The following is an 18,857-nucleotide window of genomic DNA, read 5'->3' as shown; positions in this document are numbered from 1 at the left end:
CCCAGCTACAAGTCTCTGCATTAACCACTATTTGCTGCAAAAGCAGCTTTTCTCACTAAACTGCAGAACAGCACAGGTCTATGGGTATGACTATAAATATTAAAATGCAGTTTGGCAGCCAGCCGGGTTTGGTAGCTCACTCCTTTGATCCCAGCACTTGGAAGGCTGAGGCAGGCAGACCTCTGTGAGTTCAAGGTCAGCCTGGTCTACAGAGTAAGTTCCAGGACAGCCAGAGCTGCACAGATAAACCTGTTGTAGAATATTATTTTAAAATGTGGACCAGGTGGTGGTGGTGAATTGGTTTAATCTCAGCACTCAGGAGGCAGAGGCAATCAGATCTCTGTGATTTCAAACCAGCCTGGTCTACAAAGCTACACAGAGAAACACTGTCTCAAAAAGCCTAAATAAACTGTGTTACATTTGTTTATGCTGTGGAACATTTGTTTAATGATGCAAAGATGCGTTGCATTTGTTTAAATCTATGAAGCTGTGTTACTTTGCCTGTCTAAAGTACCTGATTGTTCTAATAAGGAGCTGAGCAGCCAATAGCAAGGCAGGAGAAAGGATAGGCAGGGCTGGCAGGCAGAGAGAATAAGTTGAAGGAAAAAACAAGAGCTTGTGGTGTTGCTATCTTCTTCTAAAGCCACTGATGCAACAGTCTCCACTGTCATCCTAATGACTTCATCCAATTCTAAATATCCCCCAAAGACCCCACTTCCAAATACCACAGCCGTATAAATTTGGAGGATAAGTTTTGAACACACTGACTTTGGAGCGACACATTCAAATTGTGGCTCTCAAGGAGGGGAGAGGAGAGATCCAGAGACATCTGTGGGCTTCCTTCTCTGTCCCTCACGTGCATTCTTCCTTGACTAGCCGTCCATTACACACACACACACACACACACACACACACACACACACACACACACACACACAAGAAACAAGAAAAGGCATTTAGAATAAAGAGAATGGCCTGGATGTGGTGGTGTATGCTCTGACCCTAGCATGGAGGCAGGGGACACAGGCAGGCAGGCGGGCTTTCCAAGTGAGACCCACTTCCAGGGGTTGGGATGAGGGGATGGAATTGGGATTTGATTGCTGGTCTAGGACCATCATTTCCCCAGCGCATCATTAACGAGGCTTACTGGCCCTCACAGGAGAGTGAGGTCCGGCATTCATAGCCATGCACTCTGAGAGAACTACAGGAGGCCTGGCAGTGGGAGAAAACAGGGCATTTTTTTGTGCCGGAGCAGGCGGAATTTCTAAATCTCACAAGTGAGCACTTCTTCCTGACCCTGGGGTTCACAATGCGGCTGGCTCTGCGAGGGTCCCGGAGGAGGACCAAGAGGCATCTCCGGAAGGACTAGCCCAGCTCGGCCCCTCCCCACTCTCTCTGGCAGCCCCACCCCCAGCCTCTGGGAACGTTGATCTGAACAGTGGTGGACACACTGACCGGCTGCTGCAAGTCACCATGGACCCTGAAGGTGACATAAGTCTCACTTTGTGCCGCTGTCTCCTATGTCCCCCACTGTCTGCCCCTCTGCTGATTCCAGCCATCTCTATCCCACTCTCTTCTCTAAAGACCCCTTCCCCTCTGGTATCTCCTTGACCTTCTTCCCAGTCCCATTTCTCTCTGACTTGGCTGAACCCCCAAAGTCCTCCTCTTGTTTCACCGTTCCTTCTGTGCTGAGCCCTAAGGGCAGAAGCTGGGGGATGGAATGGAGAAGGTTGAGGTACTGGGGGCAAATGGACTGGTAGTGGAAATCTGGAAAGGGGAACAGTCCTGGACTCTGCCCCTTGTTAGCAGCCAAGAGAAGCAGAGACAAAGTCCTGCCTCATTCCTGCAGGGTGGGGGCGGGGATGAAGTCCGAGTCTGTGCTCAGGCCACAGAAGTCAGGTTTGAGAGTTACAGCGCCTGCTGAGTCCAGAGTGCAGCAAGGACAGGCCGCGTGACAGTGGCAGACCTCTGTCTACAGCAGCACAGCCTCTTTTTCTTGCATCTGTAAAAATGACAATAGCATCGGGGTTGGGGTGCACCTCAAGGGTCCAGCATTTGCTCATTGTGCTTGAGGCTCTATGTTCCATCCTGGCATGTGTGCAGCTGATACCTGAAACCTTTGATTCCTTTCCCTCCCTGGGGCCTCCTAACCCATCCTGTCTGCCTTTCATCCTGGTTTGCACCTCCTCTGGCTTGACTGTGGAACCTGCTCTGGATTTGTAGCTCTGGCTAGCAAGCATCCGTGGAGCACCCTGTACAGATCACGCTGGCCTCAAACTTACAGAAGTTTGCCTGGCTCTGTCTCCCAACTTGGCTCTGCCTCCCAAGTGCTGGGATCAACACCATGCCTGGCCTGCCTTTCCTTTCTAAACTAACACGACCTGCGTTTGAGGGCTATTCACAGCTGTGGGGACTCTGGGAAGTTTTTTACTCTGTAGGATCCTGGGTTTCTGCATCTGGAAGATGTTGCAGGGCTTCAGGGAAACTCAACCAGCTTTGCAGATGTTCAGGCTGGTCCTTGGAAGGAGAAATTATTTACTTCTAAGGAGGGCATGAACGCCCAACATGTATAGGATTTTATTTATTTATTTATTTATTTATTTATTTTGAGACAAGGTTTCTCTGTATTGCTTTGGAGCTCATCCTGGAACTAGCTCTGTAGACCAGGCTGGCCTCGAACAAACTCTGCCTCCCGAGTGCTGGGATCTAAGGCGTGCCACCAGCTCTGGATAGGAAATTCTGAGAAAACAGCCATACATTTTTTCCTTGTATTTTGTCTTTTTTTTTTTTTTAACCTGAGAAAGAAGTTCATAATGATAATTTTCATCAGATCCAGCTTTCTAAATTTATCAGTTGAACTTGTCATTATTGTGTGAGTGCATGGTGGATGGGTGGGTGGGAATCACATGTCAGAGGGAATCACATGGAGGTCAGAGGGCTTCTTTTCAGAAACTGTTTTCTCTGTCCACCTTTGCACATTTCTGGGGATGGGTCTCAGGTGCCTCCTGAGCCATCTTTCTGGCCTGATTATTCATTTAGTTTTGGGACAAGGTGTCACAGTGTAGTCGTAGCTGGACTGGAACACTCAGCGATACCTGTCTCTGCCTCCTAAGTGCTGAGATTAAAGGCGCATGCCTGGCTTCATTTGTTTTTAAGACAGGCTATCTTTTAATGTTTATTTTTGTTATTTTAAATTCTGTGTATATATGGCAGGAGGTATGTGCACATGTTTGGGGGTGCTCGGAAGTCATAGGCATTAGATCCCCATACAGTTACAGGCGGTTGTAAGCCACCCAATACATGTGATAGGAACAGAACTTGGATCCCCTATAAAAACAGAGTGCACTGAAGAAAGCCATCTCTCCAGCCTTACTGATATGCAGGGCCATATATCTCCAGGGTCTAAGTTCACAGCTCAAAATGGTCTGAAACTCACTATGTAGCTCAAGATGACCTTGAACTTATGATCCTCCTACCTCAGCCTCCCAAGTGCTGACACTGCAAGTGTGTATACCACACTAGGCCCCATACTCAACGTCTTAAGAAGATTAATTTAAAACCTCAAAACTTCAAGGATGTCTAGAGAGATGGCTTGGTGAGTAAACTGCCTGCCTCACCAGAACAAAGACCTGATGTCAGATTCCCCAGGTCCACACAAACCTGGTCTGCAATCCTCACATTGTGGTGTGAGTGTGAGTGTGTGAGTGAGTGTGAATGTATGAGTGTTGTATGTGTGTGAGTGTGTGTGAGTATTGTGTGAGTGTGATGTATGAGTGTGTGAGTGTGTGTGTGAGTGAATGTATGTGTGTGTGTCTGAGTGTATGAGTGTGTATGAGTGAGTGTGTAAGTGTGTGCACATGTGAGTGTTGTGAGTCTGAGTGTGCGAGTGTGTGTGAGAGTGAGTGTGTATGAGTGTATGTGTATGCATGAGTATGTGAGTATGTGTGTGAGCGTGAATGTATGAGTGTGTGTGAGTGTATGTATGTGTGTGAGTGTGTGTGAGTGTGTGAGTGTGTGTGAGTGTGTATGAGTATGTGTGTGAGTGTGTGTGTGTGTGTGTGATATTTTGAGCTCAGTGACCAAACAATTTAGCCAATTTGTGAGTCCTGGGTTCATTCGGTCTTAAAAAAGTGGAAAATGATAGAAATGATAGTCATTAATCAGTCATAGTGGTGCACACCTTTAATCCCAGCACTGGGGAGACAGAGGCAGACAGATCTCTGTGAGTTCGAGGTCAACCTGCTCTACAGAGTGAGTTCCAGGACAGCCACAGCTACACAGGGAGACCCTGTCTTGAAAAACAAAAAAGAAGAAGAAAAATACACTAGTTTGTCAATCTCTGGTCTACACATGCACACACGTGCTTGCTTACATGCACACAGATGTTCATGAACATCTCCATGGTCTCCTTAGCACAGAGCTTAGAGGTGACCTCAGAGTCACTTATATAAGGTCCTATCCCTGCCACCTGCCAGCTAGACTAGATACTTAATCTCACTTTGCTAGGATTCCTTGTTGGTAAATTAAAAACAGTGCCTTCTTCCCAAAGGATTATAGGGTCAAAGACCATCATTAAGGGCCGAGTATCCAGAAGTAGGCTAGAGAGGGTCTCTCAACTCTGCCTCTGTACTTTTTGTTGTTTGAGACAGGGTTTCTCTGTGTACCCAGACTGTCCTGGATCTCTGTAGACCAGGCTGGCCTCAAACTCACATCACAGATCTACCTGCCTCTGCCTCCTGAGAGATTAGGTTCCACTTTTGGACCCTGAACTCTCCATACCATGTTTGGTGTGTCAGACTCACAGTTTCCCCTTCGAGCGGCTATTATGATGTCTCTTCTCTTCCTCCTTCGTCATCATTTTACACTGGAGATGGAGACACCTGCTCACTTCATTGTCCTCTAGTAGCCAGTGGTTACATCCCCCGGAGTTACCTCCACAGCATCCCTGGTCCTTTCTAGCCTGTTTTCAGAGCCTGCTTTCTGCAGCCTCACATTCCATTAGCAAATCTTTCTTCACCCTCCAAGTGTGTACCCTTTCACCATCCCAGCACAGGGTCCTAATTGGAAGTCATTCTGTCCCTGGGAAGGGGGAGGGGGAATGGAAAGAACTTGTCAGGAAGCTGCAGTGTGGACCAGCCTCTGTCTCCACCTGGTGTTTGTTGAATGAATCAACAAATAAGCAGGAGCAAGAACAAAGCTGGGAGACAAAGCCCCAAGTCCTGAGGCTGGTGGCCAGATCTTGTTTTAGATAGAGATGTGAATGTCCCCTTGGCCTTACAACTGCCCCCTGTGATGACACTGACTTTCAGAAATCCCAGTGGAACATGAGGTTTAGTCAGGATTGCAATCCAGATGTTTCTGAGTCACACTTCAGGCCGGGAGCCAAGCCCTGGAATCTTGGGTGTCCCTTAGAGAATACTGTATTGATGTAGCATGTGGCCTCTCTTCTGATCCGGAAGAAGTGTTTGTGAGAGCACTCTGGTTCCCTCAAAGGACTGCTCCAGTTCTGGCGCAGCCTCATCTCCACAGACAGCTGCCCTGTGGGAGGGTGGCCCACCTGGAAGATCCATGGTTTGAGGTAGTTTGGGTCCTTTGTCTACAGATTTCTGTCATCAGTTCTGTCTTTCCTGGGGTCCAAGGAGACTGCAGACAGGACTCAGAGGTGTGCATACATGTGAAGGTCAAAGGTTAATCTCAAGTGTTTCCACAGGAGCCATTCACTTTACTTCGGTTTTCCATGTGTGTTATATGTGAGTTCTGGGGATCTTCATGCTTCTCAGCAAACACTTTATCCCTGGGTATCTCCCAAAGTCAGAATGAAGACCCCTGAAGGAGACACTTGTGTCCTCTCTTGGGTGTGACATTACTGAAATAATGATCTGCAAAAATTTAGGATTTCCCAGGAAGTTTATGCTAAAGTTCAGGACCAGTCAGAGGAGCAAGTCTCCAGCAGGAAGACTGCTCCAGGCTGCTGGTCAGAGCACCTTGCTGGAGGGACCGTGATGATAAGCCGACCACCCCTGACCAGGACTGCTTAGTTTACATGTGCCTCTCGCCCTATATTTAAATCTAAACTACACATGAAGACCCCAATGATGGTCCAGGCTGGCCTTGAACATGAACTTCTCCTGTTCCATTGTCTATAGTAGCTAGAGTTACAGGCTTATACCATCACACCTGAAAGGGTCTCATATAGCCAAGGCTGGCTTCAAACCCTCTACACTGCAGAGGGTGACCTTGAACTTCTGATCCTCCTGCTTCTAGATCTGAATGCTGGAGACAGGACCCAGGACATCCTACACATCAGGCAAGCACTCCTCCAAATGTATATACCCCATCCCTGCCATGTTAATTTTATCAGAGTTTTATTCACCTCAGATAATCAGTTAAAATGGTATTCCTTGAGAGGTCAGGTTTACAGCTGGGTTAAATTGCCCTCTGGCCCAGGCGAGGACTGCAGTCAGTGGGGCTGACAGCTGTCCCCACCAGGACACAGCACCATCAGGGCTCTGCCGCCTGGCCTCCAGAGCCTCTCCCCAAGCTCAACTTCCCTCTGAGTTAGTGCCTTCCAGGGGCAGCTGCTGATTAGGAGAGCCTGGGTATTCAGAACCACTCTTGGGAATCCCTTTTGTTGGAAATGTTAGCCAGCCAATGGGGCTTAAAGAACACCAGATGTGTTTGTTTCTGCCCCCAAATGGAAATGGTGTGAACAATGTGCCCTACACCAGGCAACCAGGTCCTCTCATCTCCAAGCTGTCTGTGTGGGGGAAGTCTGGGGGCTGAAGCAGCTGGGTTCCCTTGAAAGCACTCATTGTGGAGAGGGAAGAGCAATCGCTGCCTGTTGTGCCCCAACTTCATGGCTCTCTAGCTCTGCTCTGTAGGAAGTTTCCCTTTCCGAACCCGGCCTCAATTTTCCACCTATAAACATGAAAGCTGTGTACTGTGGTAGTGTGGAGGATTGTGGGTAGGACCTATGATAACACACAACCAGTCCCCTGGTGTGGCAGGTACCAGTGTGGTAGTAAATGGTCATTCCAGACTCAGAAGCTCTGCTAGCAATTAGATTCACGCTGCACATTCCTCAGGGTGTCCTAATTCTGCCCTCCCTCCCCGCCCCCTGCTGGGGTCCAGGGATCGACCTTCTGCACAGTTCTCCACTAATTATGTTGTACAAGAAACAAAGGGGGGGGGGCACAGCTCAGCAGTTAGAGCACTTGCGGAGGACTAGGATTCACAACTGTCTGTGACTCTGATTCCAGGAGCTTCAATAACTTCCGGCCTCTGAGAGTACACATGTAGTGAACACATACAAAAGGAAGCAAAACACTCACACACATAAAATAAATCTTTAAAAAGTTAGAATAGGAAATATATGGTTTGGCTCCTGGCTGTCTTATTCTTGTAATCCTAAATCATGGGAGGACTAGAAAAATCTTTTGTTCTCATATTCAATCTCCCAACCCAGTCATTTATCCATCTGAATTTCCTGGCACTGGAAGCCTTTTGGGAGGGGCCGATAGAAAGAAGCTGAGAACTTTCTTATTGCTCTCAGCTTGAGAAAGGGACAAGCCTGAAGAATGAGGTAATAACCCATCAGACCCGTGCAATGAAGCCACTGAAAAACTCCCCGAAGTAAGGGATGGGGTGCAGCTTAGTGGTGGGTGCTTACCCGGCAAGTGAGAGAGAGGCCTTGGCTTAAACCATAGTGGTAAGGAGGTGGCTGCACCTAGACTCAGCTCCTTTTGGGCCCCCTTCTTCCTGCTTCTCCTCATCCTTCCTCCTCCTCCTCTCTTGACAGGGTCTCACTCAGCATCCCAGGCTGGCCTCAAGCTCTCTCTCTTCATGCCTTAGCCTCAGGGGTGCCGGGGTTTCTTGTGTTCTGAGTGTTATCCCCTGATGCTCACTTAGGAGCCACTGTTTCATGCAGTTGGAGAATAGCTTGTGACATTGGCCACAACACTGGTTCCTGTTCACTTCCATATGTAAGTCAATGTTAGTTCAGTCTCAGCTTCCAGCAACCACTAATCTGAATTTATCAGTTTGTCTTTCCTGGCATTTTATAGCAGTGTACTCAGATGGTATCATATTACACAAGCCTTGGTGATATATATATATCACATTCTGGAACTAGCTGTGTAGACCAGGCTGGCTTTGGATTGAAAGAGATCCTCCTGCCTTTGCCTCCCTAGTGCTGGATTAAAGGCGTGTGATACCATGCCCAGCCTTGCGTCTTGGCCTTTATTTCTCCCCCTTTTGATTCATGTTTGTTAGCATGTGTTATTTGTACAAAATAGCTTCATACATGACTACAATGCCCTTTGACCTTCTCGTGCCTCCCTCCAGTCCCCATCTCCCCCTTGTGGCTTCCTTCTACTTTCATGGTTTCTCTATCTAGACTCCACATCTGAGAGAAAACATGTAATGTTTGTCTTAATAGGACTTCCAGTTCTAATCATTCTCCTGCAAATGGTGTCATTTTGTTTCTTTTTGAGGCTAAGACTTCCCTAAGACATGTTTTCTTTACCCATCCCCCTGTTGATGGGCACTGGGGCTGACTTCATGACTTGGAGATATTTGAATACTGCTGCAGTGAACACTGGTACAACCCTCACTCTCTGAGCCAGGGAATTGAGCTCAGCCGGAATTTGCAGCAGGCTGAGTATGGCACTGCCCAGCCACATCCCAGCTCTTATGCTGCTGAGGCTGCTGCATTTGTTTGTTTTGATTTGTTTTGTTTTTTGAGACAGGGTTTCTCTCTGGAGCCTGTCCTGGAACTCGCTCTGTAGAGCGGGCTGACCTCGAACTCACAGAGGTCCACCTGCCTCTGGCTCCCGAGTGCTGGGATTAAAGGCATGCGCCACCACCACCGGGCACGGCTGCTGCGTTTTAACATTAATTTATTCTCTCTCTCACTGTATGTGTGTGCGTGCATGTGTATGCATGTGTGTGTGTGTGCGCACACATGTGTATACACGTGGAGGTCAAGAGGACAGCTTGTGAGAGTCAGTTCTTCCCTTTCTCCTTGTGGGTTGGAATCAGACTCAGGTCATCAGACTAGGCAGTAGGTACCTTTACAGGCTGAGCACCTCGCTGGCTCTGAGCACTGCTTTTAACCTTCAAATGTATCCGTCTTTGCTGGGATGTGAGGGGCACTTGGAACACCTGGATTCCTGGGATCCCCCAGCCCAGATTCTGATGCAGTCGATCTACAAGGAGCCCAGGCAGCTGAGAGTTAAGCTTTGCAGATGACCCCAGCCACACTGCTCTGGGTGAGGGCCCTTGCTCAGCACCTGAAGCAGTGGCTCACACTCACCCTCTACTTCCTCACCTCAAGGTGTAAATTTTGACTGTGACCTTGCAGCTCTGTTTCCGTCACACATCGCCAGACTGCGTTAGCCAAGGCCTGTTAGTCACCAAGTTGCTAAGTCCAATGACCCATTTTCGGTCTTCCACTCGATCTGCCTTGTGCTATTTATTGAATCTTCTCCCCACAACCCCCAGACATCCGCTCTTGACTCTCCCCTGTGCTCAGCAGCCACACCACCTCCCTGCACCTCCTCCCTTGCTGTGCTCAGACACCATGCCCACAGTCTCGCTGTTCCTCACTCCACTATCTCTTGGGAGCAGAGCCACCTACCTCCTCTGTTCATGTTTCTCGTGGGCATCTACGTCAACACCTGCAGAAAACCACCCGGCTCCCTCCCCAGTTGTGAAGTCTCAGAGCCTCACCACACAGCCCGCTACACTGAGATTTGTTTTCTGCGATTTTGCAGCGTTCTGTGGTGCCCACACACCAGGGCTCCCATGCCCTTACCACCTTCCCTGATGCTCTCTTGCCCTGATCTCTCCTCTCGTGGGTGACTCCTGCTGTCTGTGTTCACCCACTTGGAACACGAGCCTGAGGCTTCAATACCTAACAGCTGCCAGCCGGGCAGCTAGCACCTCAGAAGCCCCTCTCACAGCTACCCCTGCTTTCCCTTCCTACACTGCCGCCTGGTGTTGTAGCTTTGCCACTTTTGTTGGTTGCCTCGGCCTCCTTTTGTCTCCCACTCCATCTTCAGTTGGTGGCTGAGGTGACCTTTCTGGAAAAGAACATAATCACGGCTCTCCACTTCAAGCTCGGTGGTGGTCCCTGGGATCGGCCCAGATTCTCAAGCTAAATAGTTCACTCCTCTTAGACCCTGGCTCACCTCCCATTTCTCCAGAGTCTCCTCAGCTTTTCAGCTTCAAACCCCTTGACCCCAGCCACCTCTGCCTGGCAAACATGACTCACCCTTCTCAGGAACACACAGTTGCCTCCTCCGACGCCCACTGCACTTGCAGGGTGCTTCAGTCATTTCTTTAGCCAACACCTACTGTTTGCCCATGATTGGAGTTTAGCAGTCCAGCTCTCTACATCATTATCCCTGTTACAGGCAATAAAAGGCTGAGCTGTGGCCTGAGCTGAAAGAGGCTGAGGCTCTATTGAAACTCAGGCCATGCCCTGGAGACTCCGCGCTGAGTCACCCCACCAGGCAGCCTCTCTGATGGCATGACTACCACTCCGTAGTTGCTACGGCAGTGTGAACCTGTCAGTATTTGGCCATTTTTACAAATTTGTTTCCTTTCTTCCTTTTTCTTTCCCTTTTCCTTCCTTCCTCCCTTCTTCCCTCTTCCTTCTATCCTTCCTTCTTTTCTTTCTTTCTGATGGGGTTTCTCTGTGTAACCCTGGTCACTCTATAGACCAGGCTGGCCTTGAACTCAGAGATCCGCCTGCCTCTGTCTCCTGAGTGCTGGGATTAAAGGTGTGTGACACCACTGTCTGGATCATTTTTGTAAATTTGTACAGCTCAGCACATTAAGCATTTGATTGCTTTATTTATTTGTTTATTTTTGAGGCAGAATTTTACACAGTAGCCCAAGCTGTTCTGGAACTAACTGTATATAGCCCAGGTTGGCCTCAGACTTGTTGAAATCCTACCTTACTCTCCCACATGCTGAAATTACAGCCTGAACCCCCAACTGGAATACAGCAGAAGCCTGGACAGCAGTGTGTGGTGCAGGTTGCTGGGACCGTCTAGATCTGAGAGTGAGTGGTGACAGGAGCAAGGGAAGGAACTGTGAGGCCAGGTGCAATGCCCAGCCTGCTCAGGCTGAGGCCTGAGAGTGGCAGGAAGACACGCCCCCAATCTCCGTGGCAGCTGCTCAGTCAGGAGTGTCAAAACAAGGGATGGGGAGTGCAGTGAAGAGTGGCAGGTGTAGTGACTGGGGTTTCCATGGTGGCAAAGACAGCAGAGGGGCAGAGGTGGCTCTCACCTTTAATCCCAGCACTCAGGAGGCAGAGGCGGGCAGATCTCTGAGTTCCAGGCCAGCCTGGCCTACAGAGCAAGTTCCAGGACAGCCAAGATTGTTACACAGAGAAACCCTGTCTCCAAAAACAAAAACAAAAAAAGAGTGATGTGGACAGAAGGCAAGTGAGAGAGCAGAATCATCCAGAACTCTCAGTGTAAGGCAAGAACTCTGAACAACACAGTGTGGCAAGTGGGAATCCACAGCCTGGGAACTGAGCAGGGACTAATGTAATGGTGCAGATTCACTAGGGTCATTCTGGCTGCACCAACTCAACAGGATTCTCAGCAAAACCGACGTTCAGAGACCAACATGGAAGTCCAAAACTATTTGGGGAACTGGATGTGGTGTCTCCTGCCTGTAATCCCAGCCCTTGGTTGCCAGAAGTTCAAGGCCAGCTTGGTTTCCTTAGTACAGCAGAGGTGAAGGAGAGAGGGTGGGATGGAGTTGAGGGAACCAGACACATGGATTGAAGGTTGCAGCTCTTTCACAGACCGACAGGTGGCACTGTTGCATCGTGTCTGGGTCCGATTCTGCAGCCCGAAAGGCTGAAAGGTCCTTGGTTGGTGCCATACTTTGGAGGTGAAAGACCTTAGAGATACCATGCCTTTATTCCCTATTCCCTCGGTTTCGTCTCTGGAACAGCACATAACCGAGCCTAGTTTGCATCCGTGCTAAGACATCTTCTTCTGAACCTGCGGCCACCTTGCTGCCTTGTGCTCTCAGCCCGTTTGCCTTTCCTCTGTGGTCTTTTGTTGCTGTGAATACCTGAACTTCCAGCTTCATAATACTTAGTGTTTGGCTGTGAGTGAGGCTTGGTGGTATTTCCTGAAGCTCAAGGCCCTGATTTGGATCCCTACATAAATAAGTCTTTGGTGTTTCAGAGAAAGCTAGGAGGAAAGAGACAGAAGTTCACAGCCTGCTAAGGGCCTTCAGGGCATAAATAGTTAATCCTCGGCAACACAGGTCGAATGGAGGCAACCTTCAGGCATGCATAAGTTGCCCTTGCTATTAAATACAGAGATCCTTGGTGGTGCATGTCTGTAAACCTGACACTAAGGAGGAGGGGTGGCCAGGAGTCAGTCAAGGCTGACCTGGGCCACCTGAGCAAGCCACATCTTCAAAGAACAGGGTATTAAATATCTTATTGGTTAATTAGTAGCTTTGGACCCAACACTAGGTTTGATACATAAAAACTGAATTTCCAATAACAGGTCACATTTACTTACAAGTTGTTAAATGTATCAGCTGGGACATACTATACAGAAAAATGATCCAAGTGCCTACATACTCAGATTTCCTGACAGAAAGCAGAAGGGCAGTTGACAGGAATGGGAAGAGGAGGCAGTGTTTTCAGGCTCTCTTGCATTCTGAAGGGGGAAGTTGTGTGACATTAGTAAGACTGCTGGACTGTGTTAGGAGATTTGTCTCATGTTGTTTTTAACTGTAAGTCAATTAAAGTTAAAAACAGGATGTATGATGGGAGATGAGTTAGTGGATAAAGGCCTGTTGCCAAGTTGGCAAGCTGAAGTAGAGTCCAGGACATACAGGTTTTAGAAAACCAGCTCTTGCAAGTTATCCTTGACCTCCAATGAAAAGCAATGACACTGCATGCACACACCACACATACACACCACACATATATACCACACACATGCACACCACACACACATGCACACCACACACACGTACACCACACACACGTACACCACACACATATTATACCACACACATTACACCCACACACACACCACACATATATACCACACACATTACACACACCCATACACACACACCACACATACACACCACACATATATACCACACACATGCACACCACACACATTACACCCCCCCCACACCACACATACACACCACACATATATACCACACACACATACACCACACATATATATATACCACACACATTACATTACACACCACCACCCCCACACACCACATACACACCACACACACATCACACACCCACCAAACCATATATATACCACACACACACACACACACACACACACACACACACACAAAATAAATGTAGAACAAATCTGAAAAAAGGAAGCGTGGTTTGATAGGAAGGAGCAAATGCCCTGCGGGTACATTTTATTAATCATCATTATTTTAATTTTTTTAAAATTTAAATTAGAAACAATCTTGTTTTACATATAAATTCCAGTTTCCTCTCCCTCCCATCCTCCCCTGCCCCCCCACTAACCCCCCATCCCATCCCCTTTCTGCTCCCCAGGGAGGGTGAGGCCTTCCTTGAGGGATCATCGAAGTCTGTCACATCCCGTGTGTCTAGGCTGAGAGAGTATTCCTCTATGTGGAATGGGTTCCCAAAGTCCATTCATACACTAGGGATAAATACTGATCCACTACCAGAGGCCCCATAGACTGCCCAGGCCTCCTAACTGACACCATGTAACTGGGTTGTCCTAGGCTGGTTTCCCAACTATCAGACTGGAGTCCATGAACTTCCCCTTGTTCAGGTCAGCTGTTTCTGTGGGTTTCTCCAGCCTGGTCTTGACCTGTTTGCTCATCACTCCTCCATCTCTGCAAATTAGTTATTACTGTAGCTGCTATTTTGAGAGGAGGTCAGAGGGGTCCTCCTCAGCCCCCCCAGAGTGTGGGAATTACCAGCCTATACCACCACACACAACTTCCTTATGAAACTCTTCTCTGCTTATTGAAAATTTAACTTTAGCTAGGTGCAGGGTATTTTTGTTTACTCTGACAATCTGGTCAGCTCTGAGTCCCTGCACTCTGCCCCAGCCCAATCTCTACCCTGAGTGGCTATCGCTGTTGAATATTTTGGTGTCTCCTCTGGCTGCCAAGGGAGGAAGTACAAACCTAACGCGGTGGTCTCTCTGCCTCCCCCCCCCCGCCCCAGGCATTCAGCTTCTGCTACCCTCTACAACCCTAGCAGCCCTGGCAAACAGCTGGCTACAGGAAGACTGCCCAAGCCTCAATTTTGCAGCCTTGGTCACCGGGTCTGCTCCTGCACAGGCTGCGCTGTGGGCCAAATCTCCGGGGGTTCTGGCTGGGCGACCTTTCTTTGATGCCATCTTTACCCAACTCAACTGCCAAGTGTCGTGGTTCCTCCCAGAGGGATCGAAGCTGGTACCTGTGGTCAAGGTGGCAGAAGTCAGGGGACCTGCCCACCTTCTGCTGCTGGGGGAACGGGTGGCCCTTAACACCCTGGCCCGCTGCAGTGGGATTGCCAGCATGGCTGCGACAGCTGTGGAGGTGGCCAGGAGCACTGGCTGGAATGGACATGTGGCCGGCACGAGGAAGACCACTCCGGGGTTCCGACTGGTGGAGAAGTATGGGCTCCTAATAGGTGGGGCTGCAGGCCACCGCTATGACTTGGGAGGGCTGGTGATGGTCAAAGACAACCACGTGATGGCAGCCGGCAGCGTGGAAAAGGTGAGTGCCTGGTTGAGCTGCTGTTCTCACTCTGGTCGGCTTCTGACCCTCATTCCAGTTCCCTCCACCAGAGTCTACCTGCTACTGCCTGGTGACAAGTGATCCCACGGTCAGGGATGACATCTGTAAACGGGGGAGGTCGATTTCCTACTTGGATGTCATTCAAAGCCCAGCTCTCTGGGCCCTCCAGGGTCCAGTGCCAGGCCACCCAACCTTACCCTGTGTCTATTGGCTTGAAGGCGGTGCTAAGGGCCCGGCAGGCAGCAGATTTTGCTCTGAAGGTAGAGGTGGAATGCAGCAGCTTGAAGGAGGCCTTGCAGGCAGCAGAGGCTGGGGCTGATCTGGTACTGCTGGACAACTTCAAGCCTGAGGTGAGATGGATCAGAACCGGGAAGGGCCTGGGGTGGGAGGTAGGAGGGTGCGGCTCTCACCTCTCCTTGACTTGTATCTTACAGGAGCTGCACCCCACAGCGGCTGCACTTAAAGCCAAGTTCCCTGGTGTGGCCGTGGAAGCCAGTGGGGGCGTCACCCTGGGCAACATCCCACAGTTCTGTGGGACCCACATTGATGTAATTTCATTGGGGATGCTGACCCAGGCTGCCCCGGCCCTGGATTTCTCCCTCAAATTGTTTGCTGAAGGGGATACTCCAGTGCCTCATACCCGCCGGTCCTAAAGCTGAAGATGCTACCAGCAAGCATTACTCTGGTTTATTGGCCCCCTCAGGTCGCACATCTTTAGGTTCAGAGACCAACAAGACTTGCCTGACACCAGAGCTTCCCGATAGCTTGTGTGACCTGCCAGGGCTGACTTTGATTTTGATTGCCTCAGTTTACTTATCTGTAAAATATAGTATAATAAACGTTCAATCTTACTGGGCTGTGGATGACAACTACCACACAGAAAGTGGGCAGTAAATGTTTGAAATCAGCACTGATTCTAAGACATAAAGTTGTTTTCAAACAAATGTTGCCCCCTTAACAAATGGTGTTTCATAGCAAGACTCCAGCAGCTGGCAGCTGACATCACATGGCCTGCAGCTGGAGACATTTGCCAGGAAATGATCTGCTAGCACAGCCCAAAGTCCTCTTTTCTCTTTCTGCAGTGTTGAGGATGGAGCCAGGGCCATGGGCAAGAGCTTTCACACAGCTCTATCCCTCCCTCCCTTCATCTTCTTTCCTGCCCCCCCCCCCCCCGCACTACGTCGCCTAGGCTGGCCTTATACTTCTGGCTTTAAATGTGCTCCCATCTCAGCTGCTCGGACCATGCCGCCACCACCACGCCTAACTTAAAACAACCCTTCCTGTGTGTGTGGATGAGAAGCTGTGGGCAGCAAGAAGACACTGGTAGGTATGTATGGTGTGGCGATTCTCTTTTTCATACCAGGAGCGACATCTTATATTTGAAGGCATGTGGCATCAGGTTTGCCCTTTAGCTGGGACATTCCCCTGGCTGGTGCCTGAGGCGCTAACCCGACCTCACCTAAGCCTGGAGTTTCTGAAGCAGTTGTAGGAGGAACGTGCCATGCGAGGTCCTAGGTGCTGGTGGTCTAGGAGGTGACTCTTCCCAAGGGCTCCCTCTGGGATTTCCTCTGCCTCTCAGAGTCCACACTTCTCACCATTTACTATAAGGAGAGGAAAAACTCAGCTCTTTCCCACGAGGCCCTATCCAAAGGGCCCTAGGTTGACTGAGAAATGTTTCCTGTCTGGTGTCCCTTGGGGTCATGGAAAGACAAACCCTCAGCTCACATCACAGTCTGAATCCCAACAGATTGAGGCCCGCATCATCCATGCTCCTGCCCTTGGCAGGCTGAGCATCAGGAGACCTAGTTTCTTGGCAGAGATACTGGGCAGAGCCGGCTGCTGTTCCCATGGACACAGCCTGGATGTGCCTCATGGCACTGCACACATTCTCTCTGAACCCCTCCTGAGTCCTGTCCTTTCTCCAGGACAGCACGGCCACACTCTTGGCAAGATGGTTCAACTCCAGAGCCCTCAGGTCTTCGAGAGACCCAACTCCTTCCTCACTTCTGAAGAGGGATAACTGGGCACTGCAAGTCCCCAGTGCAGGAAATGTGGGCACAGGGATGCCCAAATCTAGAATTCTGGGTGATGTTAGAGCCCGAGAGGGGCAGCAGTGAGGAATGTGTACTAGGAGACTCAAATTCATGGTCCAGAATCAAAAACTGGCGAGTGAGGCATGGACAGGCAGAGGGGTAGGCCGCACCCAGTGGCGGGAAAAATATCCCACACATGTCACATCCCCGGCTTTGCTATTTCGATTTTGCTTTTAGATGCAAGCTCATGTATTCCAGGCTGCCTTGGAACTCACTGTGTAGCCAAAGCTTGTCTTGAGCTACAAGTCTCTAAACCTTCACCTCCCAAGTGTTAGGATACCAGTGTAGGCCACTCTGCCTGGCTAGTGTTGCAGTTATTATTTTTAATGAACTCTGTCAGGTCAAATTTCAAGCTCAGTTTTGAACTCAGAAATGAATTGCACTCCCAGGATTCTCTGGACCTGTGGACTGGGAAGGGGTTCCATTACCAGAGGAAAGCAAATAGAGTCCAGGCACAGTAAAGCAAGAGAGACGGGGTGTGGGTTTCCAGGCAGAGGCGACTGCATGGGCAGAGGCCCAGAGAAGGTAATTTCAGCAATGTGAGCTGAAATAATTAAAGTTGGGCCCTGAAATGAGATGATGAGGGGATGGGCTGGCTCCAGACCACAAAATGGTAAGTCAGAGGCTTTGGACTGCGTCCCAACAACAATCAGATTCAAGCTAGAAAATGAGATAAACCTATTTTCAGTGCAGAGTCCTCCGAAGAAAGATGCATTTGGAGAGGGACAGGGTGTTGGGAGGCAGCTGCCTGGGAAGGCTTGAATGTGGGTTTTGCCAGTGGAACAGACTCCAGTGTGGGTAGAGCTGTGGTTCTCAACCTTCCTAATGCTGTGGCCCTTTAATAATATAGTTCCTCACATTGTGGTGACTCCAACCATAAAATTATTTTCATTGCTGCTTCATAACTGTAATTTTGCTACTGTTGTGAATTATCATGTAAAGGTTTGATATGCAGATTATTTGATATGCACCCCCCCAAAGGGGTCAAGACCCAAAGGTTGAGAAATGCTGGGGTAGAGGCTAGAACCTCTTGGAGGGCTCAGGGGGCAGAGAGGCTGGGTGTGGCTCAGGGGGCTGGAGGGAGTAGATGGTGGAAGAGAGGTCATCCTTCCCTCTTGGTGGTTGGTTTCCTGGCCAGCCTGGGACTAGGGCTACATCATCTCTCCAGGCTGCCCCACACCCAGTGTGAAGCCCATTTGACAAATGGTCAACTTGACTTGCTAAGTAAAGGTGATTACTGTCTATGGTATCGGCAGGGCAGACTGGTGGATGTGAAGGGAAGAAACAGGGACTGAGAGTTACATATCAACACAGTGGTGGGCAGAATTTGAAAGCACTCTGCACTCCTTTCCATGGATGCCAGGCACATACTGCATATAAATACTGCATATAAAACACTGAGCAAGCAGACAGAAATATTTGTCCTTGTGGAGATTGTACCTGTGCATGGGAGTTGGGGTGGAGCTGAGAACAATAAAAAAGGAAAATTCATACTAATGTCCTGATGACCACCAGAGGGCAGTGCAAACTCACGGCTTGATTTCCACCTGCTTTGGGGATTCCAAAAAGACAATAGGCGAGTGCTAGGGATACTAAATACAGCATCTATCTGGTCCCCAAGATTAGGCTGGTGATGGTGGAGTTCGCCTTCATTCCCAGCACTCACCAGGCATAGCCCAGAGGATTGCCTGTTCAAGGCCAGTCAAGTCTACATAACCAGTTCTAGTCCAGGTGGGCTGCAGACTGAGACCCTCCTTCAGAGAAAGCTAGGGCTAGGTCTAGTGTCCGAAGCCTAGAATCCCAACACCTGAGAAACTTAGGCAAGAGAATCACATTTTGGAGGCCAAAATAGGCTGCATAGATCTTGTCTCAAAAAACAAAAACAAAAAACAATCCTGTCCCCACCCAAACAAAACAAAAACACTGAGAACAAAAGGAGACAAAAAGACTTTGGGTGGGGAGGGAGTAGAAAGG

The 18,857-nt window shown here is 49.3% G+C and overlaps 1 protein-coding gene across 1 annotated transcript; it reads left to right on the top strand.

Moving 5' to 3' along the window:
* Positions 1 to 1,290: 1,290 nt before the first annotated feature.
* Positions 1,291 to 15,615, top strand: Qprt (quinolinate phosphoribosyltransferase). The gene is made up of 4 exons (XM_051193043.1): positions 1,291 to 1,486; positions 14,234 to 14,769; positions 15,009 to 15,140; positions 15,225 to 15,615. The coding sequence occupies exons 1-4, from the start codon at positions 1,474 to 1,476 to the stop codon at positions 15,441 to 15,443; spliced, it is 900 nt and encodes a 299-aa protein (XP_051049000.1). The 5' UTR covers positions 1,291 to 1,473; the 3' UTR covers positions 15,444 to 15,615.
* Positions 15,616 to 18,857: the final 3,242 nt, after the last annotated feature.

This window comes from Phodopus roborovskii, unplaced genomic scaffold (assembly GCF_943737965.1).
Source record: "Phodopus roborovskii unplaced genomic scaffold, PHOROB, whole genome shotgun sequence".
In the NCBI taxonomy this organism is placed as follows: Eukaryota; Metazoa; Chordata; class Mammalia; order Rodentia; family Cricetidae; genus Phodopus; species Phodopus roborovskii.
This window is presented reverse-complemented; position numbering and strand designations above follow the sequence as displayed.

Bases quoted from the DNA above. Each gene is read 5' to 3' on its own strand.
- Qprt (XM_051193043.1), top strand. The intron at 14,770-15,008 runs GTGAGTGCCTGG...ATTGGCTTGAAG, and splicing joins CAGCCGGCAGCGTGGAAAAG to GCGGTGCTAAGGGCCCGGCA. The intron at 15,141-15,224 runs GTGAGATGGATC...TGTATCTTACAG, and splicing joins TGGACAACTTCAAGCCTGAG to GAGCTGCACCCCACAGCGGC.